At 43.0% G+C, this 26,072-nt stretch overlaps 1 protein-coding gene across 3 annotated transcripts in view; it reads right to left on the bottom strand.

The window, feature by feature from the left end:
- MYO7B (myosin VIIB) overlaps positions 1 to 26,072 on the bottom strand; it is a 59,125-nt gene that overhangs the window by 31,274 nt on the left and 1,779 nt on the right. Inside the window, exons 2-24 of one of the 3 annotated variants that reach the window (XM_081911937.1) lie at positions 25,787 to 25,914; positions 24,122 to 24,164; positions 22,822 to 22,935; positions 22,156 to 22,308; positions 20,640 to 20,824; positions 19,322 to 19,443; positions 18,198 to 18,340; positions 17,996 to 18,109; positions 15,477 to 15,630; positions 14,719 to 14,795; positions 14,083 to 14,202; positions 13,417 to 13,559; positions 12,796 to 13,006; positions 12,338 to 12,473; positions 11,875 to 12,041; positions 10,698 to 10,754; positions 7,993 to 8,130; positions 7,071 to 7,223; positions 6,644 to 6,742; positions 5,722 to 5,816; positions 5,180 to 5,264; positions 2,615 to 2,833; positions 717 to 821 (exon numbers count right to left, since the gene is read on the bottom strand). In XM_081911937.1, coding sequence (XP_081768063.1) covers positions 717 to 821; positions 2,615 to 2,833; positions 5,180 to 5,264; positions 5,722 to 5,816; positions 6,644 to 6,742; positions 7,071 to 7,223; positions 7,993 to 8,130; positions 10,698 to 10,754; positions 11,875 to 12,041; positions 12,338 to 12,473; positions 12,796 to 13,006; positions 13,417 to 13,559; positions 14,083 to 14,202; positions 14,719 to 14,795; positions 15,477 to 15,630; positions 17,996 to 18,109; positions 18,198 to 18,340; positions 19,322 to 19,443; positions 20,640 to 20,824; positions 22,156 to 22,308; positions 22,822 to 22,935; positions 24,122 to 24,139 — 2,808 coding nt within the window. In that variant the 5' untranslated portion in view covers positions 24,140 to 24,164; positions 25,787 to 25,914. Of the gene's footprint in view, positions 1 to 716; positions 825 to 2,614; positions 2,834 to 5,179; positions 5,265 to 5,721; positions 5,817 to 6,643; positions 6,743 to 7,070; positions 7,224 to 7,992; positions 8,131 to 10,697; positions 10,755 to 11,874; positions 12,042 to 12,337; positions 12,474 to 12,795; positions 13,007 to 13,416; positions 13,560 to 14,082; positions 14,203 to 14,718; positions 14,796 to 15,476; positions 15,631 to 17,995; positions 18,110 to 18,197; positions 18,341 to 19,321; positions 19,444 to 20,639; positions 20,825 to 22,155; positions 22,309 to 22,821; positions 22,936 to 24,121; positions 24,165 to 25,786; positions 25,915 to 26,072 lie in introns of all 3 variants that reach the window. The other 2 variants (XM_081911936.1, XM_081911938.1) reach the window with 2 other exon arrangements.

The raw sequence follows: 26,072 nt of genomic DNA, 5'->3' as shown, positions 1-26,072 counted from the left end.
GTCATGTGGCCAGCATGACTAAGCCGCTTCTGGTGAACCAGAGCAGCGCACGGAAACGCCTTTACCTTCCCGCTGGAGCAGTACCTATTTATCTACTTGCACTTTGACGTGCTTTCAAACTGCTAGGTTGGCAGGAGCAGGGACCAAGCAACAGGAGCTCACCCCGTCGCGGGGATTCGAACCGCTGACCTTCTGATCGGCAAGTCCTAGGCTCTGTGGTTTAACCCACAGCACCACCCACGTCCCAATTTGCCTGGCTACTTCTGACTTTAAAAAATCAGATGACCTTATAAGGAAAGGTGTGGGGCACCTTTAACCCTCTAGATGTTGATAAACTACTACTCCTATAAGCTCCAGCAACCATGGCCATCAGGGATGATGGAAGATGTAGTTCAGCAACACCAGGCAGGCAAAGGTTCCCCCCCCCCCAACCTGGTATAGAACCATAACACATGCGTGAAATGAACTTCACTTTCACAAATGGCAAAGTAGTGACAACAGGTACAGATGGGAGGACATTTGTTGTGTATGATGAACTTTCCTAATATTTCTGCACAGACAGAACTCTCCATCAACATGCATGTCTTTCTGCTTTGGAAATGTGTCCACTTGCATCACTGTATGTGACCTGCTGTGGAAGCACACATTTCTTCTGTGGGAGTTTCTTCTGCCTGAATGCCATCATACATGAGAGCCCGGCGGCCGAGAGAACCTACCTTTTCTATTCTAAGCGCTTCTTCCCTTGCTTTCTTTGCTCCAGTTATTGGAAGGAGATGCTTATCTTCCTTGAAGCGTAGCTGTCTGGCTTCCAGTTTGAGTTGCTGCTGCGGGTAACAGAAACTTACTATTGTTGTCTTTAGCCAGGTTTATCACTTTGCACTCCCTCGTTTCCAAATGATTCCCAGCCTAACATTTGCATATAGCAAGGGCAAAGGTCTCACTGTGGCTGGGGCCCCCTTCCAGACAGCCTTTCTATTATATGCATCCATGATGATTAGTGCTCATGATGATTAGTGCTCATGATCTTGTGGGGGAGCCACATGTGATCTCAATTTCAATACTCTTTGCACCTGGAAAAGTTTGGGGCTGGTCACACTGCTTCATTTCCATTCAGGGCATACCCAGTACCTTCCTGCTGAAATCCTGTAACTTTTTACACCAGGAACATTCTCGTTTATTTTTGTTCTGCTTTTGTTGAGCTATATCCTCTCCAGACAGCAATAATATGGTAGCAGTGGGGAAGCATCACAGAGCAACTAATAAAGCAGAACAAATGCACCACGAATACACTATTATTGCATCAAGAATCGTAGAGTTGGAGGGAACCACGAGGATCATCTAGTCCAACCCCTGGAATGCAGGAATATTTTGCCCAACGTGGGGCTCAACTTCATGATCATGAGATCATACTCTACCAACCGAGGTATCGCTGCAATAAAACACCAGTTTCACCTTTATAATTAGTAAATACTACTGTTAGAAACTAAGTATCTATAAAGGTAAAGGTAAAGGGGCCCCTGACCATTAGGTCCAGTCATGGCTGACTCTGGGGTTGCGGCGCTCATCTTGCTTTATTGGCCGAGGGAGCCGGCGTACAGCTTTCAGGTCATGTGGCCAGCATGACCAAGCCGCTTCTGGCGAACCAGAGCAGCGCACAGAAACGCTGTTTACCTTCCCGCTGGAGCGGTCCCTATTTATCTACTTGCACTTCGTGCTTTCAAACTGCTAGGTTGGCAGGAGCAGGGATCGAGCAACGGGAGCTCACCCCGCCGCGGGGATTCAAACCGCCGACCTTCTGATCAGCAAGTCCTAGGCTCTGGTTGGTTTAACCCACAGCGCCACCCATGTCCCTTAAGTATCCATACTGGTGTCCTTATAAATCAATAGCTTTCATTCTGTATTTTAAAGTTGCATTTGATTATGAGGTCTCCAAAATATTTTGGAAAATTAATGTCTTTTAAAATCATCACATAACATTTTGGCCGTGAATGATTTAAAACAAATTATTGCAAGTGCTAAAGGCAAAACTCATTCAGTGACATCCTGGTAAACCATAGTTAATGGTTAGTGTGACTGTGCCTAAGAGGACTTTTTCACTTCTCCCTGCTAGTACTGGGAGGAAACAAACCATGTACTCTGGATTTGCAATACATCCAAAACAAGGATTACATCTTGTTTCACTCCCAAAAAGGCATGATCGGCAGCCAAGGTTCACTGACCATAGTTTGTTGCAGTAAAACATAGTTCAGGACATAAAGCAAAGGCAAGAGATTGTGGTTTGTTTCTTCCATGCTCCAGTGAAGAGCAGCTAAACAAGTCTCTTAACCATGGCTTGTGACATGTGAACGAGGCCAATATATCTAACCCTGAAGACAAACAAATTGAATTGATATGTATTTTAAATAATTCTGTTCTTGTCAAGAGTTCCAAGACCTCACCCTCAACTGTAGTAAGCAGGGGGTCATGATTAAATGATTATGTAGTGTTCAGTTATTTTGTACCTTGAGGATACTAAAATCATCGCTAGGCCAACTCTCTATTCGCAGGATTTGGCTGCTGTCAAGCTTTCCTACTATGATGCATCATGTGCTGATTATGATCCAACTGTACCCACCTCTCTCTTCATTCTCTGGAAGCTCCTACGAGCAAACATTCCTCTGGCATAAGCTTGTATCACACACACAGCTTTCAGCTGCTCAGCTGTTTTCTGGCGCATCAGGTAACCTCGACACAAAGCTTGGAACTTAATCACACTTGCCCGGGCGGCCTCATATTGCTTCACAAGCTGCCTGCTCCGGAAAAGGGCTTGCAGGCGCTCAAAGCCCAACATGATCTAACCACACAAGAGAAGAAACGGAGAAGGTGAATGAACAGCAGGTTAAAAATGCTTCAAATAAATAAATATTCCATTGTCTTTGAAAGCATCTCATGGAGGTCCTTGCTACAGTGACAAAACCAAATTTATCTTATCCACCTCTTATCTTATCCATACACTAAAAGCACATCAGGAATACATGCAAGCAACAGTCGTCCCCCCCAGATAAATCAGCCATCTGTTAGACCTTAGACAGTTGTTGTGTTAAAAACAACAACTGAACCAAGGCAGGGATCCAAAGAACTACAGTGGTGCCCCGCAAGACGAATGCCTCGCAAGACGGAAAAACCCGCAAGACGAAAGGGTTTTTCGGTTTTTGCGACGCTTCGCTAGACGATTTTCCCTATGGGCTTGCATCGCAAGACGAAAGCCCATAGGGAAATCTCGGGGACCTTTTTTTAAATGCTGGCGGTGGGGAGCAAAGCCTTCCCCCCCCCTCCGGACTTCAGAAGAGGTCCAGGAAGGCCGGCGGGGGCGAAAGGCTTTGCTCCCCACCGCCAGCATTTTAAAAGCGGTCCGGGATAGCAGGGAAGCGCTTCCCGCTATCCCGGACGGCTTTTGAAGGCAGGCAGGGGGGGCAAAGACTTTTGCCCCCCCTGCCTGCCTAACCGGGGGCTTTTAAATCGCCCCGGGACTGTCCGGGGCGATTTAAAAGCCCCCGGACGGCTTTTGAAGCCTCCCCCCGCCGCCCGGCTTCGGGGCATCGTCCCGATGCCGGGCGGTGGGGCAGGAACGCCTCCCCCCGCCGCCCGGCATCGGGGCATCGTCCCGATGCCGGGCGGCGGGGCAGGAAAGCCTCCCCCCGCCGCCCGGCTTCGGGGCATTGTCCCGATGCCGGGCGGTGGGGCAGGAACGCCTCCCCCAGCCGCCCGGCATCGGAACGATGTCCCGAAGCCGGGCGGCCGGGCGGGAAAGCCTCCCCCCGCCGCCCGGCTTCGGGGCAGGAACGCCTCCCCCAGCCGCCCAGCTTCGGGGCATCGTCCCGATGCCGGGCGGTGGGGCAGGAACGCCTCCCCCAGCCGCCCGGCTTCGGGGCATCGTCCCGATGCCGGGCGGTGGGGCAGGAACGCCTCCCCCAGCCGCCCGGCTTCGGGGCATCGTCCCGATGCCGGGCGGTGGGGCAGGAACGCCTCCCCCAGCCGCCCGGCTTCGGGGCATCGTCCCGATGCCGGGCGGTGGGGCAGGAACGCCTCCCCCAGCCGCCCGGCTTCGGGGCATCGTCCCGATGCCGGGCGGTGGGGCAGGAACGCCTCCCCCAGCCGCCCGGCATCGGAACGATGTCCCGAAGCCGGGCGGCCGGGCGGGAAAGCCTCCCCCCGCCGCCCGGCTTAGGGGCATCGTCCCGATGCCGGGCGGTGGGGCAGGAACGCCTCCCCCAGCCGCCCGGCTTCGGGGCATCGTCCCGATGCCGGGCAGTGGGGCAGGAACGCCTCCCCCAGCCGCCCGGCTTCGGGGCATCGTCCCGATGCCGGGCGGTGGGGCAGGAACGCCTCCCCCAGCCGCCCGGCTTCGGGGCAGGAATGCCTCCCCCAGCCGCCCGGCTTCGGGGCATCGTCCCGATGCCGGGCGGTGGGGCAGGAACGCCTCCCCCAGCCGCCCGGCTTCGGGGCATCGTCCCGATGCCGGGCGGTGGGGCAGGAACGCCTCCCCCAGCCGCCCGGCTTCGGGGCATCGTCCCGATGCCGGGCGGTGGGGCAGGAACGCCTCCCCCCACCGCCCGGCATCGGAACGATGTCCCGAAGCCGAGCGGCGGGGCGAGAAAGCCTTTGTCCCCCCTGCCTGCCTTCCCAGGGGCTTTTAAATCGCCCCGGACAGCGGAGAAGTCCTCCGCTGTCCCGGGCGATTTTAAAATGCCGCCCGCCAGAAGAGGTCGGGGGAAGGCGTTTTCCATAGGAACGCATTAATTGATTTTCAATGCATTCCTATGGAAAACCGTGCATCGCAAGACGAAAAACTCGCAAGACGAAGAGACTTGCGGAACGAATTAATTTCGTCTTGCGAGGCACCACTGTATGTGAAAAGCACATCCAGGGGGATTTTTTTGATACTTTCCCCTTTGCACAGCAGAATGCCGTGCCATAGCACAACTTGCAACATTTCAAAAGCAGCCCACCATATATTTTGAGGTGTGTGAAGTTCCATAAATAGTTCCATAAGTAGCTGTGCAGCTGACTCTTTGAATCCCAGTCAAAGTAATGTTTGAGTGTTCTAGGTCTTTTAGTGTAAGAACCTATGAATAGTGTGCCTGGCTATGCAGAGCCCATTTTGATAACTGTATCTGAAAGATCCACGCAAGCTTTTTACCATCTTGAAGTTCTTCCGACAGCAATATCCCCTCCAGGCTGTCTGAATAACCACAGCACAGCGCCTCTGCCTCAGAAACTGTTTCCTGCAGGCAGAAGAAATTAAAACAAAAACAAAACAAACCTCAATATGCTAACATTAACCCCAAAATACAGTGGTACCTCAGGTTAAGTACTTAATTCATTCCAGAGGTCCGTACTTAACCTGAAACTGTTCTTAACCTGAAGACCACTTTAGCTAATGGGGCCTCCTGCTGCTGCCGCGCTGTCAGAGAACGATTTCTGTTCTCATCCTGAAGGAAAGTTCTTAACCTGAAGCACTATTTCTAGGTTAGCGGAGTCTGTAACCTGAAGCGTATGTAACCCGAAGCGTATGTAACCTGAGGTACCACTGTAGTGGGTCTAGTGGAATAAACCCAGAACTGCACCCCCTCCTCCCCACCTCACACAAAAAAGCCACTTGCACCGAGCCCAAGAAAAATGCAATTCTCTCCCCATAGGTAAAATACCCAAAGGAAATTAACAATCTGATTTCATTTTTACCTTTCCTTGAACCCTCTCAGCACTTTCTGAATTAGGATGGCTTTCTCTGTGAGTGCTTTGTCTCGCTGCACCTCCAGTACTGTATCATGATAGTCCTGTTAAAGAATGGAAAAAATAATAATTCACATGTTTATCACCAACCAATCTAATCTAAAAATGACCACATATAAAAGGGTTGTAACAAAACAGAACCAATCAGTCTGTATATAGGACAATATACGAGTTATTCTATTGCTCTTAGCAACAAAATGTATTAGAGAATCTGTGATGGAGATGGAGGAAACACTTCTGCTTTGTCATCTAGTGTCAACCGATTTAGATCCAGGTGAGGGAAACAAGGGGGGGCAAGTACAAAAATTAGGCTGGATGTTACAACAGCCATGAGGTCAGCTTGTAGACTCAGCTTCAAGATGGAGAGTAAGTTCCTCTCAAGCATGGGTGTCCACAGAAATAATTTGGGCAGGAGAAGACAAGGTCTATGACTTGTAAGTACAAGTTACTGAGTTGTGACTGAACTCTGTGCACCACTACATAGTGCTGAAGGGAAGTGATGAGAAACAATTCATAGAAGATCAGGCAAACAGACCTGAGGGAACAGTGCTCTCACATAGGCCCTATCTGCGCTATACGTTTAAAGCTGTGTCGTATCACTATGATCTGTCATGGCTTCCCCCAAAGAATCCTGGGAAGTGTAGTTTGTTAAGGGTGCTGAGAGTTGTTTGGAGACCCCTATTCTCTTCACAGAGCTACAATTCTGAGTGGTTTAGCAAACAATCCCTTTGGGGAGGGTCACTCTGTGAGGGAAATAGACGTCTCCTAGCAACTCCCAGAGCCTTTCATGATCTAAAGTTCCCAGAATTCTTTGAGGAAAGCCGTGGCTGTTCAAAGTGGACAAAACTGTTAGATTAAGCCAGTAACTTACTTTCAGGAATACTTTGGTTCTTCCAATTTTCCACTCATCATCTTTTCCTATCACCTTCTCACAGATGTAAATGCAGCACTGGCGAGCATCATTCTTCAGCTGAAATGTAAATCAATTGTCACATTTATGTTTGGTTGGAAACTTAAGAGGCCTCATGATAAATAACTAAGAAATGGGCACCAGATTCTGGTCATACTCTGAAAGTGCTTTTTTGAACTATAATTGGTGAGATTTATATCACTGGTAATATTGCCATATAAATTCTTGCAACTGTTAAAGGATGACTTAAGAAAAGCATAAATAAAGCAACCCCCTTCTTGGTGATGTGCTTACTGGATATGTATATAGCAGTAAGAAGGGATTTGAGTTTTACAAATCAATATGCCTCTTACTGCAGTAATAAGGTTGATCAGTCCTGCTAACTTGCCTGCTCACGAGAAGACACTGGCTGCAGAACTCGGTATCTCTCAAAGAATTCTGCAAAGCCATAGCGAATTGGGTAGCCAGCTTTCCTAATCCGGATGGTTTCCATCATTCCAGAGTAGCGCAGCTGACGGATACAGAGTTCTCGGTCAAACAGCTGAAAATAAAACACGCAGCAAAATTTAACACAAACAACCTCGGTTCTGTATCATATGCATTAAATGTTCCTGTTTATTCTTTTCACACCTCATCTTGGGTCTAATGAAAAATATATTTATCTCTTTCACATTTTCAGTCAAGTTGGGATACCAGAACAAGCACAGCAGGGAACAAGGGATGTCAATATTGCCGTACATTTGCTAGAGTCACCCACTTGCTTGCTTCTTATTCGTACCTGCCTATTAATACACATTTTCACCAAAATGAATGAGCCAGCCTATTAAACCCTGGAATGTCAATCACATAAAGAAAATTAGATCTGAATGTGCCATCTGCGGGAAACTGCCTCATTTAGAAGCACCCTGTCACACGCACCGCCTTGCCCCCGTGACTTGGGGGGGCAGGCAGGGCCACACGATGTCAGCACACCGTGTATGCATGCCCTGCTGCGTGCACGCATGGTGAAAGCATGCCCTGTGGCATCCTGGCGTGCTAACATCACCCAGTGGCATGCTAACATCACTCACACATGCTATGGTGTGTGCTGACATGTTGTACAGGTGCCCCGCAGCTTGTGCTTGTGACACAAGTGTGCCCCGCAACATGCAGGGAGGCTGGCCCTTCCATTGCAATTTTTTTTTTGAGGGGCTGGCCCCCACCCCCGCCTCTGTTAACTGTATACTTCCTACCAAACGAATGTCCTTTCTCTTCAAACCAACAGATGCTACAGACAAAAGCTTGATCAAGATATTTGAATGAAATATTACCATTGGCCTCTTGTAGTCATTGGGTTTGATACAGCGGATAAAATACGGCTGGCAGTTACTCAGGATTTTCATCAGCTGCTCCAGGGACTGTTTGAACTGCCCCCCTAACGTAGAGAGACGCTTGGTGGTATCTGACCCCTGGGAGAGCAAACCACATGTCTTGAATATCAATTCAACACCCACATGCATTGAATGACTATGCTGCGTATATATATATATGTACTGCCTCGATGACTGAACACCCATTCACAGTGCACTCCTACACAAGTTTACTCTGAAATAATAAAATGCTGATGAGGAACATTTTGCCTGATGTTGTGGTGTAGACAAACCAATAATGACAATGCTAATACAACCATACAGGGAAAAGCCCTTTCTTACTGCTTTGCATTCACATTAAAAACAATCCAAGCAATGCATTTTCAGAGAAAATGTGTTCTTAATATTGCTGGCAAATATGCCCTTAATAAAAAGCCATACTTTTTATGACTGACACGTTCTCTCTTTGTCTACTGTGTCCCCCTAGCAGACGTTTGTAATGTGTGTCTGAAGCTGTGGAGCATATACTGTATACCCATTGCCTCTCCTGTTATGTTTGTAGACCTGAGGTTCCCTTTTCAACATGTTTGTGGGACCTATTGGTTTTATATGTGAAGTACTACTGCCCTCCAATGGCCAAAATCACAAACCAAAGGAAATCATCCTTTTATAATACCAACAGTCAACTTGCTCAGAATTCTTCAACAGGCATAGATGTTTAATGGAAAAATTACAAATGTAAAAGAGAGGGTGGTATTATGTGTGTCTACTGGAGCTGACTTGATACTTATTGTTGGATATTTTGACTTCTTTAAACAAAGAACAGAAAAGTTTAAAGAAGAACTATGGGTAATATCCAGCATTACTCATATTCAGAATAGACCAATTAGTTAGAAATCACCCTCTATGAACTAGGTTACAAACAAACATTTAATTATCTCAACACTGTAATAGTGTTATTGTTAATGCCACAAAATGGTGGAGTGGCAACTCAGATGAGCAAATTCAACAGAGTAATAACATAAGGGTAGCTCTTGCCTGCTCTGAGGGGAAAAACAACAACTGTTGACAGAACAAAAGTCTAAAGAAGAAAAGACATGCCAACCAAGAGAATAAAGGAGGTAAAATGAAACAAAATTACTATGAATAAAAACATATTACATATTTTAACCATAGCAAGAATTATGCATGCTAAGGCATGGATGAACATTCAAAAACCCCAATGAACTTGACATAGAATCATAGAATCATAGAGTTGGAGAGACCACAAGGGCCATCGAGTCCAACCCCCTGCCAAGCAGGAAACACCATCAGAGCACTCCTGACATATGGCTGTCAAGCCTCTACTTAAAGACCTCCAAAGAAGGAGACTCCACCACATTCCTTGGCAGCAAATTCCACTGTCGAACAGCTCTTACTGTCAGGAAGTTCTTCCTAATGTTTAGGAAGTTGTGGGAACAGGTAAATACAGGCAAACTAGTAGCAATGTTACAAAATAATGGTAATAATGGTAACTACAGGATACATTAAAAAGTTAGGGATAGCAAGACAAGAGGACTTTTTATCGTTTACATAAAATTTTCCTATAACTTCAATATTTAATGTTTATATATTTTATTTTGGAGGAACTGATGCAAAAGAATTGTGATTATTCAGGATGTATTTACTCTATTCTGGTAATTTCCTTCAGTTTTTGAGCACTGGAAAGCTATATAAGCTTGAAAGTATCTGAATACAGTTGTGTATGTACCAGGAGTACAAATGTGGATGAATAAAACAAAACAAAACAGGATCTTCCATTCTGTATTTCAACGGACATCTATGCCCAGGGATGGCAAACCTTCAGTCTATAGGTCTAATTAGGCCCACCAGTCCTCCTACAGGAGACCATGTAGGCCAAGGCACAACCAACTGCCCAACACTTGACATCATATATACTATGTACAAGCCTGGCTCGGCCAAAGGGAGGTTTGCAGGCACCACCAACCAGCTGACCGTTGGTGCCTGTAATGCCATATGCAAACTGCTGGGGAAAACAGCACTTGGTAAGGGGCTCCTGGTTAAATTTACTGATTAAAATCTATCTTGCCCTTCCTCCCAAAAGAGCCCGGGTTCAGGTTTCAAACCCCCCAAAAAACACAGAAGCAAAAGATAAAGGAGCAGCTGTGTGTATACATAGATGAAAAATATCTGAATAGGGCAGGTGGCAGCTGCTTTTCAAGCAGCCTTGAAACCTTGCAATTATTCTGGAAGCTGCTGTTTTCAGAGAGGGATAAACACACAAGGTGCTTTCCTGCAAAGAAACAAGGACATCTAGGCATGGGCATATCTCTCAATGTCAGTTTCTCTCAGTGTCTTATTTTTACAAGCTTAAGTTCAGTTAGCATGAGCTTATGCTCCAGAATGGGGAAAATGTGGCTAACAGGACATGCACGTTCTGCAGGTAACTAACTACTTAGCAACCTTTGTCAGAGTTGCAGGGGAATGCCTGGAATTTTCCCAACAGTAGGCACAATCCAAAGGAAATAATTCCCATTCCAGCCTACTGAAATAAAATAGGAATTGCACAAACCCACAGCTGCTACAGAAATAATTAAAGCCAGGTGATGGCTTTAGGGCTTTTTTTTATTATTTCAGTCGTGGCATTTCTTCTCCAAGCAGTTTACCTGTCCAAAGGCAGCAGGTGATGTTCTGGATTGCACAAAACCCCGGCAGGACAATGACTGGTGGCAAAAGGACATCAAAAGGGAGAGCAAAAAGAGTAGAATTTTGAAAGAATAAAGGAGGAAATGAACAGATGGATAAGTACAGCAATTATTTGATGTTTCATTAGTTAGATTGAAGGTAGTACAGGGGGAAATCTGAAAAGAGCATTATGTGGATAAATCCTAAACACTTGCATTGGCACAACACCACAATAATGTCCCTACAATGCTATTACAACACGGCGGTTGTGAATTTACACAGCCACTGCGTATCCTTTCTCCAAGTAGCTGAGGACAATGTAAATTGATGTTATCTCATTTTATCCTCACAATAACCTTGTGTCTGAGAGATGTTGGCTAGTTCGAGATTACCCAATGACCTTCACAGGTGAATAGGGATCTAAGCCTAGGTTTTCCTGGTTTAGGGCCAATATTCTAACCACTTCATCACACTGGCTAAATGCTTAGAAATGCTTCATCCTGATTTGCCAGTGCTATGACTGCAAAATTGTAACACCTGCACTAGTTGGACTGGGCTTGCTCCTCTTCAGCCACTGTTTTGCAGTCAATAAACATGCAGATCCTCCCCATACCTGTCATACAAGAATTGCAGGGGACCCCATCCCCTCACAACAGGCCAAGGTTGTGTACAAACTATAACTTCAAAGCACATTCAAAGCCCCCCTTTCCTCTCAAAGAATTCTGAGCACTGTAGTTTGTTAACGGTTTGCTGGGAATTGGAACTACAGTGACCAGATTTCCTGGGAGGGGGGGAGAAATATGCTTTGAATGTGCTTTAAAGATATAGTGGGTATGCAGTCTAGGAGTGATTGTAACTGTAGAAGATGCTTTGCTTGCTATATATTTCTACTCTCCTGTTTTGAATCTGGTAACCCTAGGAAAACAAAACTGCATATTCTGAGCAAACCACTCATTCTAACTAGGAAAGTATTTTCTGAATTATAGGATAAAGCAGCTATATCTAATATAAATAGCTCGGGATCATTCCTACTATTATACATTTAAAATATGGCAAAGGCTTAAAATTGACACAGAAGGCAAAGTGCAGCTAGAATGTCTAAGAAATAGAGGCTGGGAGGACATCTACATTTCAAGTCAGTGCTGGGGGGCAGCTAACCTTGAGGGTGGGATCCACTCCTAGATGCCTGATGCTCCCACGGCCAAAAGGAATCACATTAACGGGTGTCTCCACCTGAAAGACCTGTCTGAGGAATTTGTTTTTGGATGAATGAATCATCTGCAAGATGTCAGAGCTAAGCATGTCACGGTTTTTCTCGAGAAAACCTATAACAAAGGAGAAGCAAGGTAAATTAATTTTTTCTGCTTGATGCTAATTTCCGTATTTTACTGAGTTCCCTTGGCCATTCTCCCTCCTCTCTCTTTGATAGTGGCCATTCCCACTCCATTGAAATGGATCCTGCCCACCCCTCCACTTCCGTAAAGTAATGAAACAGCTGTTTATGAACCAAGAATTAGTCTGACAGTATCAATCTGCAGGATTTGAAACTGGAAAAAAGGAACTCTTTTTGAATTGATAGAAGATATACTGCTGGGACAGGGAACTTTTATTATTGACTCACCTTTAGACTGGTAATAAACAACACCAGCAAAATGGTTGATACCAAAGACTGTGTCATGGACGCTTCTTGGTGGAATGTAGATTTTGCTTCTGCAGTGATGATTGTTGATTTTGTGCAACATGGTTGTGTCTGTTCCCTGGAAGCAAACCACAACATGAGATTAAAATGGGTCGGGGAGAATGCTTTACGTGCTCAAATGTGTGGCAAAAGACTTCCTGAGATGCGACAATGTGGCAATAACATTTTTAGAGTCAGGAAATATTTTAGAGATACAGAAACCTGAGGGGTCTCTGTTAGGTCGCCTGCACAGCAAATAGCTCCAGATGTTTAAAGCAAGAGAGCCAAGCTACACAGCTAGATTCACAACATGCAACACAAATCAATACAATATAGCAACAGAAGAAATAAAAACAAAGCTAATTCCCTGTGGCAGCCTGGAGAAAAACCACAATACTCACCTTAGGGAACCTGCTTTCTTCATCAATGAGTGACACAATATTCATGGGTTTGAGTGCAATCACTTCCAAGGCGGTACAGTTATCCGTGAAGTCAATGTGACTCCAGGTGATATGTTCAGCCAAGTATTCCTCCTGCTCTAGCTTGAAGACATGCGCTACGAAGAACTGCTGGAGATGCTCATTGGCAAAGTTGATGCACAGCTGCTCAAAACTGCAGGGACACAATTATTTCTTATTTATCGGGAACATTTATATTATTAATATAATCTTCCCTTTTAGTCCTTCATAGCCTTCAGATATTGAGGTGTGGGTAAAATATACACTTAAAGAGAAATACAACTGGCTGAGTAACCAATTAAAAGACAACTGATTAATCCACTAAAAATATTGAATCACCAGGCAGCTCTCATGAAATCTAGCATATATCAAGGGCAATTAATAAACACCACACACTTTCATTTCAGCATGAAGCTGTTTCAGTGGACCTCAATCATCTTCAGTGTGGAGATTAATTAACTTAAAATATAACTTCCATCAACACTAATGGTTACAATTTGTTTCTGAAATGGTGTGCTATTTCTCAAAACATCCCACAAAACAGTTAAAACTTGAATGTCATACCTGTTAGTGGTAAAATTTTCAAAGCCAAAGATGTCCAGTAGCCCAATGGACCTGCATGTTTTTTTATGACTCTGAGATGGTGGGTTGTAAATTGCAGTATTGATCTTATTAACTATCCAGAGGAAGAGGAGTCCATAGATCCCCTGGGTAAAGAAAAGGTGCATAAGAGCACGGCATTTAACACAAGTTGCATTCACATGCCATGGACAGCAAGAAGAAGCTGCAATTAATAAATAAGCAGACATCCACAGATGTAAACATGCCATCCCTCTCCCTCCACATTTTGCCATTCTGTGCTGAAATACCAGCTTCACTGACATCAAGAAAAACATGCAACGTTCACCATGAGAGTAAATGAGAGTAACCATGGATGAGAGCCAAGAATTATAATTTTTCTCCTTTATTTAGGAAGCATTATAGCTGTAGGCTTGTATAGATTCAAACTTCCTTAATAAATCAGATGCTAAAGCTGGAATACCAAAGAGGACATTGTTTGTAGGATTTTGTCTTTAGACTGTTATTAAACTTCAATGACATGTACAACCTTGTCATTTTTATTTTATTTCTTCATAAAATGTATGAACTGCCTCATTGTAGAAAACCTCAAAGCTGTTTACAAAACATAACTGAGAACCACACATGGGGAGAGCTGTTTATCTCCTTTACCTTTACGAAGGCGTCTCTCACATCAGCAGCCTGGGCTACACTTAGGGGCATAGAGACGCTCTCTCCCCTGATGATGATCGAGTGGTTTGTAAGGCTGCTGTGGAGTTCCCCAGAATCCACCTGTAGGAATGACAATTGAATTGCATCATTTTCTGTAGATGTAGGAGATCTGGCGAGAATGGGCAGCGCCTCCTTCAAGAGAAGGGATATAAAGACACTTAATAGAGATGCGGGTGGTGCTGAGGTGTAAACCACTGAGCCTAGGGCTTGCCGATCGGAAGGTCAGCGGTTCAAATCCTCGCGACGGGGTGAGCTCCCATTGCTCGGTCCCAACCTAGTAGTTCAAAAGCACGTCAAAGTGCAAGTAGATAAATAGATACCACTCTGGCGGGAAGGTAAAAAGTGTGTATGTTCCTACAAGAAGGGGGAAAAACTGGGAGGGGACAATGCAGTACAGTGTGGTTAGAATGTCACATTAGGAGCTGGAAGATCAGGTTCAAATCCCCACTCATCCATGAAGCCCACAGCACTTGCTATGGAGTGGGAAGCTATATTCACTGCCCTGAGTTCCTTTGGAGGAAAGGTTGTAGGGATTAAATAAAGAATATAAATAATATTCATGCGCAATGCCAATACCTCAAGTAGTTTAGTTGCAATGGAAAAGTGTGCAGAATCCAGCACAGCACAACAGTCCAAATTATCATACACGGCAGCTAGATAAAGGAAAAAGCAAATCTTGGTGATCATTTATAACAAAAAGCATGTAACACACTTTTGCTCATTCAAGAAGCAGCCATTAGGCTAAAGAAAGTAACAACACAAGAAGAATAACGCAATCTCCCTAAGACACCATGGTATTTGTGTTAATATCCATGTGGAAAATGGGAGATGCCACTTAAGTTATGGTCCCCGAACCTTCTTACAGGGAAATGTAATATATTGTTCAGACATTAAGCAGTGCCAGTAATTAAACTGGTGATTTTTTTTTTAACTGTGGCAAATAGAATCCTTGCAAATATACCCGCCATCCCCTGCCCACTTCTCAAAATGTTGATTCCTGAAGATCCCTGCAGCATTCATTGTTTTCTTGCTTTTCCACATACAGGCAATCTGTTCTGTGGTAACTATGTGAAATACAACTTTGACTTACCCAACTTCTCTAACTAAAATGTCCCCCCCTACACTATACACAAGTATCACAAAGCACTCATCTTAAAAGTGTGTATAATAAGGAGAGTCTTTTTCAGGGTAAAATATCTACATTCCTCTGCACTTTCTTATTTAGATAACAAAATGTTGTTTTCTGCTCAAGGTATAGTCTGGTAATTTCATTAACCCCTATTTTCTCCTCTTAGGTCAGTGTGTGGGTGTGTAGATGCACACGCTGGACTTACCTTCAAACTCCATATTCCCCAGATGCAAAATGGCTGCCAGCAGTTTGCTTATGTCCCAGTGCTCAGAATCAGAGAACATCAGGATTTTCATGGCAGAGCGAATATGAGCATATTCCTTAGCATCATTACGACCTTCACAGGAAGTGCAGTCGCCCTGGAAGACAGAACAGTGGTGACATTTTTATACTGCAATGATATGGGGTAGTTCGTTTGAATGATCTCTCAAGGATGGTATCATGATTCTGTGAATCTGGTTGCAAAGGGAGATTGCAAAACTGACTTGTGAACCTTAGCCAAGCAGATTTCCTTTCATTGGGAAGATTGGCAGTTCATCTATGCTCAATCCGTATATGTGTAAACTAGGGACTGTAACCTTGCTTATTTTGTTCACCCAACCCACCTACCTCCCTACGTCTCTTGCCAAAGCCACAAACCCTCCCATTCATTACACCTTGCCAAAGCCACCTGCCCCTCCCCTTCTCACCAAAGCCACTCCTCGCCTTAGTCCTCAGAGATTGTGTGCACACAATACATTTACAGCTAAGAAAACTGGCATAGAATCAAAGAATCTTAGAGCTGGAAGGGACTCAATGGTCATCTAGTCCAACCCCCTATAATGCAGGAATCTTGGCTACAGCATCCATGACAGATGGCAGTCCAACCTCTGCTTAAAAGCCTCCAAGAAAAGAGAGTCCACCACCTCTCATGGGAGTCTATTCCACGGCCAAACAGCTCTTACTGTCAGAAAGTTTTTTTGAATGTTTAGTCAGAATCTCCTTTCTTATAACTTGAAGCCATTGGTTCGAGTCCTACCCTCCAGAGCAGGAGAAAACAAGCATTTTCCCTCTTCCATGTGAGAGCCCTTAGGCTATTGGAAGATGGCTACTGTATCTTCTCTCAGTCTCCTCTTTTCCACCTGTACCCATAAGCAAGCAAACACAAAGCAAAATGCATTCTACTGTGCATTTCCCTTTTAATCTCTCTCTCTCTCTCTCTCTCTCTCTCTCTCTCTCTCTCTCTCTCTCTCTCTCTGTGTGTGTGTGTGTGTTTTTCTGTACTTCCTCATGAGCCACAAAGACCTTCAGACCTTTTATGCAATAGGCAATCTTTGAATTCCAGAAGTAAATTCTTCCCTGCCTAGTTATCAGATTAATTTCTACTTGCTTCATATTTTATTATGATTATGATTATTTTACTTTATTTATTAAACTTATATACCATCCTTCATCATAAGATCTCAGGGCACTTCACAGAATAAAATACAAGATAAAAACACAAGTTAATAATTAAAACAAAACAGCAAAACAATAACCCCCGCCTTCCCAGAGACACATTTAAAAGGCTGCAGAACATCAGATGTAACTGAATATTAATCAGTGTGACTGATTTCCAAGAAAATATGTGTCCTTTAGCAAATTACATTCTCATTCTGTGCTAGCTGGTGAAGCCCTCCTTTGGTTAAGATGGTACCAAAAAAACACTCTCCATTTTAGGGAAGTGCTCAGAGCAGACAAGAGTGTTTCCTTTTTAGGACCACATTCCTTTCATAAACATTTTACTTTCATGTATGTTTTTCTAAAGTGGGGAGGGGAATGGCAACTGGGTTTCTGTTTCTCATCTAAGAATGGTTTGCAGGTGCTCAGTGGAAAAAAGTGCCCAAAGGCCAAAGTACAAGCTTTATGCAAATACATAAAACTATCACCTGGGAGTTCTTTTCTTCTTAATTAACTGCTTCACTAAGCAGCAGTGGAAGCAGGGAGTGTAGGGTGTGTGAACTCTTCCCCCACTCCACACTCCTGTTTCTCTGCTCTAAATTGCCTCTTCCTCTAGCTTTCTTCCCTGTAGGGTATATAAAAATGCATCTAAATATATGTGTAAACTTTGTGGGAGGAAAAGCCTCTGTGTGCTGTGTGCTTATACTGGTGTGAAATGGCTGGTAAGGACCAGGCTCACTGATAGACATAAGGCACAACTTGTCAGTTTGCATTTCTTAGTACAGAAAGTATTGATCTGATGTGCAGAGATCTTTCCTATTCTAATTAATTTAAGAGGGTTTTGAAAGCTGCTCTGTGAAAGAATCAAGCAGAAGGCTCGTGATGTTTGGGTTATCCTTCAGAGAAGCTGAGTACAGCTGGCTTAAACTGCTCCTGTTATCTCTTTCTGTCAAGGTCATGCTGACAATAATAACAGGCCAGAAGGAGCCTGGGTTTCACTCTTTTTCTATTTCTTTCTGTGTTGTGTTCTGTATATATGCATCATGTTAAGTTTCAGTCTTCTTATAAGTTATTGTAAGTTTAAGTTAAGTCTGCTGCAACTGGACTTGTGGACAGTGCCAATCCTGAAAGTATTGGATTTGTGACTATTATGCTCATTTGCCTTCAGTAGCAGTAAAGCTCTGCTGGATGAAATACAATTGCCTCTGGTCCATTTTTTGGGAATCTTGCAACGTTACTCTGCTAACTATATTTTGGAGTTCTTCTCTGGATCAATATTGAGTAGAATTCCATGACACAACTTACCATAGTAAGATAAGTGTACTCTGAAGCTGTGCCCAGATTCAGCATCTTCTTCTGCTCCAGATTCATCCCCATTAACATGCAGTAAAAGATGTGATAGTTCCTTTCCTCAGGAGCCTAGAATGATAAGAAGACCCCCACAGACATAACAGCAGCACAAATGAAAATAGGAACACTGCCCCAATTAATGCGTGCTCTGAATTACCTGGCGACAAACCCGAGACTTCTCCAGAAGGAACTGTTCTATCCGAGCTCCTTCTATCACCCCATTTTGGTTGAAATGAATATCGATGTATTTCCCAAAGCGACTCGAATTGTCATTCCGAATTGTCTTGGCATTTCCAAAAGCTGTAAGTGAGTGAGATGGCATCATGAAGGGGAGGGTCACTCTTTTGCTTATTTGAAATCATTCAGGGCACCAAGATACTTGGAAGTACTTTTTCACAAAGTAAGAGGTGCTCATTTTATTTTATTTTGATTTATCGTCAACTACATCCCAAGATCTTGAGGGTGGTGAGCCATCTTTAATGTATAAACATTTCAGTAAAATAATCTGATTAAAACACCATTAAAAGTCCATAAACCTCTGCCAGATATTGACTGTTTACAGTGTAGCCAGCTAAAAGTACAGATGTATGTGCCATTTCTAATTTCTTTTAAGAATATTCCAGAACTGGACGATACTTTCTCCCCAATATTTTCCTTATGTGTGACAGCAAAGGCTGACTGCATGCCCTTCTCTATAAAGACATCCTGATATATTTAATAGCTGAATAGGGAATGCAAGTGGAACCTCCAGACTGAACAGTAGATATGACTGTATATGATGTACATTCTAGGGGTGCTTTCAGACATGCAGAATATTGCATTAGTTTTCCTGATTATAAGGCTAGCACTTCTGTTCCATTTTCTAATGTTCCTTTCACACTGCAGCACCTGCTGCGATACAGAACTGTGGCTTTTTTACCAATATACTGGCATGTTGAACTAAATTCCATTCACACTAGTGAGCATGGTATGTCACAATAACAACCATCGTTGGACGACGTCACTGCTTCACCACCCTTTTGCACATGAATGCTTCTGGTATACTGGTATACAACACCAACTTTCTTCACTTTACTCCTGCAATTTTATGGGTTAAGAGGCATGCAAACAGATTTTTTTTCTGGAATCAAATAACATGAACATGAGTGCTAAACATCCATTGGTTTTTCAGAAGTGGCTTTTACATCTCCTGAAAGCTGAAATATAATGCAGAAATTAACAGTCAGGGAAAGGTCAGGGAAATAGAATGAACTGCCATGTGAATGGCATTATATAGCCTACCTTCTAAAATGGGATTGGCCTCTAGAATCTGTTGTTCAATCCAAGAATGTTGGCCGCTAATAGCTGCTAAGAACTGCAAAATCAGCTTTGTGCTTTCGGTCTTCCCTGCTCCGGATTCTCCACTGAAATAAGTTATCAAATCTGGTGAACTCAGTGATGGACTCTCTTGACAAATTGGAATAAAAAGTGGCCTGTTTCTTCTTGCTCTTGAATAATCTTAAATCAATCGTTGCAGGAAAAGGGTGAATTTTGCTTTCCACAATCACACAAAATGGATATTCTCTGAACAACCGTTTAGCTGTGTTTTGATACCTCTTGCCTACACCTGTGTTCCTCTTCTTTTGCATTACTGTTGTCCCATTTAGAATGTGTGGCATTTGAGGGCATGTGCCTGTTTTTTCTGTACGCCTATCAAAGTCAGGCCCATGGTTACTACATGAACAAAACAGCTGGACTAGAGCAGAAGCAGACAGAGGGTCTTCTAGGTAGTGGCGCCCGCCCTGTGGAATGCCCTTCCAGCAGATGTCAAAGCGATAAACAACTACCTGACATTCAGAAGACATCTTAAGGCAGACCTGTTCAGGGAAGTTTTTAACGTGTGATATTTTACTGTATTTTTGGTTTCTATGGAAGCCGCCCAGAGTGGCTGGGGAGGCCCAGCCAGATGGGCGGGGTATAAATAATAAATTATTATTATTATTATATTATTATTAATTATTATTATTATTATTATTATTATTATTAGCAGCTTGCTGGGTGGGGCAAAGCCACTATGCTAGCATCCCAGCAGGTGGGTCACTGTTGCCTATCATCAGGGTGAGAAAGAAGCAAGGTCAGTGTGATGGAAATGCAACAACAGAGCCGATCCCACCTGCTAGGAAGCCAGCATAGTGACTCTGCCCACTGCCCACAGCTGGCAAGTCACTTCTAAACCAGAGGCCTTTTTCTTTTACACCATTGGAGCTAAGTGCCATAAAAATAATGGTGTTGTCCTTATTTCTACGCTGGGTGGTTCAATATGGGGGCTTGAACTGCAGATACATCATTAAGATATCACAAATGGGTAGGTGGCTGGCAAGTGGCTTTTTTATTTATCCTGGAAAAGGTAATTTTGGATTAAAAGGGCAGGGCGAATATGGTTTGACATTTTGATGCCAATGACACTGGACGACAGTGCAAAAAGTTTGCGTTCATGAGAAACGCAATAAACACCCATCAGGAAGCTTCCCTTAGATGTTGCTCTTTTTCTCCCACCCAACCCCACCAGCTATTCTTCTTTGGAATAGCATCAAACTTTCCCACTACTAATTGCCTCTACCTGATGATGCAGCATTGGTCTCTTTTATTTCTCTTCATGTTGAAATAGCAATTGTCAGCAATGGCGAAGACATGAGGTGGCAGTTCTCCAATCCTCTTGTTACAGTAGAGTCTAATCTGTTCCATGGTATACAGTGGCAGCACTTGGTATGGATTCATAGCTACCAAGATAGATCCTGTGTAGGTCTAAATAAATTAAGATGCTTATGACACAAACCCCAAACAATATTCTCATCACCTCATGCTCTGCCTTTATCAAGTATCACAAAACATGTGTAGGTAGATTAGAAGCTTTTGAAATGTAGTAGAAAGCAGAATAAATGAATGAAAGCGCTCTGCCTTTAGAGTCTGCCGTACACTACTACAGTATAGGGGTCAACAACATTGGACACATTATTCATATCATATAAACATTTTGGGCATGAGTCGGCTAAGTTGTTGCCTGCAGGGAGAAATGTCCACCTGCACAACAGGTCTCTCCCCACTCTTCTCCCATGCCTCCTAAAGCTGCTGTGGAGGATTGAAGGAATCTCCAGAATGGGTTTAAGGGATATGTGAGGGGAGGGAGCGTTTCATTGCACGAGCAGAACTCATCCCATGTACACATACCCCACTTAGTGCTATGTTGCATTTGACTCTACATTTTTCTTATCATTCATAATCAGTAGTCCAGGTGCACATTTAAACAGAGAATTCTGTTATCCCTAGACTGCAAATAAAGTCAGTAAAACCCATTCTTCCATCATCCCATCAGAGTTTCTTCCTTACCACTTTTCCATGTAGGCTCAGAAAACAATGTAAGTGTCAGCAGCAGTACTAAATTTTTTTTCTTGGGGGGGCGTGTTATGCTTTGTGGGGGATAACTCCCCCTAGCAATTTGAGAATAAATTGATAGGTTTCTGCCATGTGTGTGAGTGAAGCACAGTAAAGTCAGAAAGGAATTTGTTTCACTTGCTTTCCAGAACAGCTGTACATTTTTTTTAAAATGCCTCTGTAAACTTATTTGAGATTAACCTCAATAAACCCAGTGGGGCTTACTTCTGAGTAGATCTGCGCAGGATTCTAAGGCAACTATGGTGAAAACTGAAGCACACTGGTTTTTATTGCAGATTAGTTATTTCATGACACTTTCGTCTCTGGCTCTGCCCATCACTAGCTGTGCCTATCGCTGCTGGCATGTGGCAACTGTCAGACCAAAGGCATATAGTTCTCTAAAGAAATAGGTTGCCCACACCTTTGTTGATGTTTTTAGAGAATGTATATTGAAAATATTTATTTTACTTAACAAAATGCAAATTTCTTCATCAAAAAAATCTAAGTAGTCTTACAATCACATTGAAGTATTCCCTACTGGGTTTTTTTTGGGGGGGGGGTTATTGTTGGATATCAATTAATGTCAATTGAAGGGAAAGGAAAATGATGATTAATTCACTGAGAGGAAAATCTGTGATCAGACAAAATACAAGCTTGTATTTCACATTATTACTTGACAATGAAATGCCACATTTCTAACTTACATAGATGTTGTGTTCCTTGTAGCGGATAAGAAGGTTGCGCACCATGCCAGCTTCATTCATGTCTCCAAGACGTATCATATCTTCAACTCCTTTGACAGAAGTGGGATGCATTGGCCGCACATTGCAGATGTTCCGAGCCATGATCCAGTGTTCCTTAAATACAACTGCTTTTAACTAATCAGCTTAGATTTTATACACCACCTCAGGTCACTCCTAGGAACTAACCCTTGAGACACATTAGAGGCAGGCCATCGATCAAAATTATTTCAGAAGCGCATTCAAACACTATTTAAGAACAGATTGTTCAGATATGGGCCTCCAGTTAGTCCCATCTCACTGCATAACTAATTCACATAAAGTTCCAGCTATGAATCCTAGATTTCTATCAAGACCAAGAATAACTTGATCTCTGGTTAAAACAAAACAAAAAAATCCTTCCAGTAGCACCTTAAAGACCAACTAAGTTAGTTCTTGGTATGAGCTTTCGTGTGCATGAACACTTCTTCAGATACTGGAAGGAAAAAAATTTTTTTGTTTTGACTATGGCAGACGAACACGGCTACCTATCTGTAACTTGATCTCTGGTTGTGGCATTCAGACCCATCTCTAGCTCTTTCACTTTATGTAAAACATTTGGATCTGTTGAATAAATGTTGTGACACCTACCTTGCCTTCATCATCTTCCAGCAAGAACCGTCCAGAGTCAGAAATCTTTACAACTGCCCCAATGGGCACATTAAACTCACTTCCTGAAGAGGCCTCCAACCATATATGGTCACCCTTGTGGAAGAAAGGACATAAAATTCATTTACTTATTTGTGGATATGTTACACTTCTTGTGCTTTGGAGAACCGATTCCTCCAACTTGATGTTGATTAAACTGTGGGAACCTTTGCTATGGATCTTATGATAATTTTTCAACCTATTTAAGATTTCCTTCTTTAATAATGTTGTGAGTTTGGGGGGTTTAGAATGCATGACGCCTGAGTCCTTTCTAATTCCTTGAATCCTGGATCCAGCAAGGCTTAAAATCTAATGGAGGATTCCATTGATGAACTAGCAGGCAAGCTTCTTGGTAAAGTCTTAAGTATGGTGAATGGCCCTAAGTATGTTTGTTAGTATAAGAAAGGAAGCTGGCTCTGTGCCAGAGGGTAAATGGGCGAGGGCCCTCCCTCACTTGGCTGGTAGAGAGGACAATAGCCAAAGTGTAAGCAGTGGCAGACTTTGGTGTCTCAAATATTAGTGGTGCCCTGTGTGCTGCCAAAATCTGCCCCCCCACCTGCTGCCTCTCATCTTCTGTTGGACGTCTTCCATTAGAAGCCAGAGAGTGAGAGCTGTCTAACCTCAGATTCATTTTCTTTATTGTCTTATTTATTTTTCTGACTTAAGGCATGGCTGGTCAATTTCATAAGCATTTTGTTTTCTCAGAGCATTGTTGCAATTGCATATTGCCAAGGTTTATTACTATGGAACAGTTTACTGGTAACCTTTGTTATTTCTATTTCTTCTTTAAAGTATTTTATTAGCTTACCTTTTATAGGCAAACAATTGTAAAATATGGCAGCTGTTGCAGTACTTCATGGACTCATGCAACAAACTGCCAGAGGTGATTTCCACATCACACTCACTGGATTTCATTCTTTTTAAAAAATTATTAAGCAAAACCAAAGGCTGCAGATTTAAGTAGAATAACTATAGGGAGTGGGGACAGTTAGCTATTTCCCCTCTGTATGTAGGTTCAAAATCCCACTCCCCACCCTAGAGTTGGAACTTGGAGATACATCCTCTTATCTCATTTATATTTTTGGAAAGAAACACATATTGGATGTAAGATAGCAACTGTATTATAGTTTGCTACTTTTGTGCTATGACAGTTTTGTGTTGTATATAGCTCAGATCTTAAACTGCACCATCACCCCCAATGTATATAATGATGTGTCACACCAAGATGAAGGACCAAACTTACTTTTCTGAAAACAACCATCCTGCTTCAAGGTGATACATGCAGCCTGCATTCATAGGGAGAGAAACATCATAAGGAGGTCAAATCTTCAAGGGACAAGAAAATCATAATCCAATATGTAACAAACAAACTGGTTACAAAGTTTAGAGGAAAAACCAAATGGGAATTCTTTGTATGCTAGATGGAAAAGTGGCAAGTGAGACCAAGGCTAGATGTAGGAAATACCGGTACATTTAATGGCCTGCATAATCATCCCAGATTACCGAATGTTTTATGTACTTGCTGGCTTTAAGAGACAAATCCATAAATGTTTATCCATTTCTCTTTTTTTCTCCTTACAATAATTTATCAGCATTTTGGGACACATTTCTCCTAGCAGCAAGAAAGCGGGGAGTGTTTCCAAATCTGAGTAAAATCTATTCCCTAAACATTAAAAAATCAAAACAATCTTCCCAAATGATTAAATACTCCATAGTGCAATCTGTTAAACACTGCTCTTATGTAAGACAAATTTAATAGGAATATTCACCTGAAACTCTGAAATCTTTACATGTTTCTGACCTTAACATAGTATTATTATAATATGTAAAGCATTTGAATATAAAATTTCTATTTGGTACATCACTGGGTGGCAAAGACTCAAAGGTAAAACACTGGAAACATTTTTGAAATAACAGATTATCTTTTTGAAAATAGCACTTACATTCCTTGTAACACAGGATGCCTGGCTTCAAATATTAAAAGTAAATCAAATATTAAGAGTATGATTGAAAACACCCCAATAATTATATTTTAAAATTAGTTTTCTTGATTCATATCTTCCTCCAGGATGATAGTTGCTAAAATTGTGCCTTTCTGAAACACTGCAGTTCTTTGATTCAACTACAGGTATTGCAAAATTCATATTTTAAAGATTAATGGCCTTTGATTACTCATAAATGAGTTGTGATCAATGGGGCTTACTTTAAAACAATTTTGTCACATATTTTCATTAAAAAAACACAAATAAAAAAAACATGACTGCAATCTTAAAATCAGTTATAGGCAGTCTGTGGAGCCTTTGGAAGTTCCCGAAGTGGGTGCTGTGTCAGGAGCTCCCAGTATGCCCACTAAAAGCTCAATGGCATGGATGTACCACTGAGGGGAAACACCAGGGTTTGAAGACACATTGAGGGTGGATCAGGGGGAACCTTGGACCCACAGGTTCCCAAGTCCTTTTGATCCTCCAACACACCAAAGTCAAACAATACACAAAGCCCTAGACCTGATGCAGTTAATTTCCCTCCCTCCTATTAGTATAAGGGGAAAAGAGAAAACACTCCCCCCCCCCCGGCCGCCGCCATCTTCTGCCCTGGCCACCTCAAGGTAGCAGGGCATAAGAAGTAGCAATAGATTTCCCATGGATTCTCCTCCCTCTCCCCCTAGCTCCACAGGATTGCTCTCTTAAATTTCAGCCCCAGCCTCCCAGCCTGTAATAACTTTCTTACCCGATATGTCCACATCAAATGGCCATATTCCTGTGATAAATTAATAAAAAATAACTAAGATGGAGAAGGATAATTTTCAACCCTTCTGTGTGGAACGGCTTATAGGAAGCAATTTCTCCTTTGCTGTTGCATTTTAAAACCCACTATCCACACCAAATGAAAGAACAAAGAGTGTACTTACTCCCTGTTCAGAAGATCGTTATGTCGGATGGATTTCACGTCTCTCTTTTACAGAAGTAGTGTAATAAGAAAGGAGATTTAGCCACAGAAGGCCAGTTCTCAAGAATTCCACCCTGAAAAGACAGTCCTCTGTTCAATGAGGAAGAGAAGAAACGAATGACGTTCCCTTCGTAGTTATTTATTACAGGACTTTGCCCCCCTGTTCGAATATCTTCCATTTCTGCAGCTGGCATTTCAGTCAAGTGAGGTCAATTAATACCTTCATTCACAACTCTTTTGAGTGTCCC

Source organism: Podarcis melisellensis (genome assembly GCF_964234715.1).
Source record: "Podarcis melisellensis genome assembly, chromosome: 5".
Classification (NCBI taxonomy): Eukaryota; Metazoa; Chordata; class Lepidosauria; order Squamata; family Lacertidae; genus Podarcis; species Podarcis melisellensis.
The sequence above is the reverse complement of the archived record's forward strand: the minus strand, read 5'-3'. Positions and strand labels throughout refer to the sequence as shown.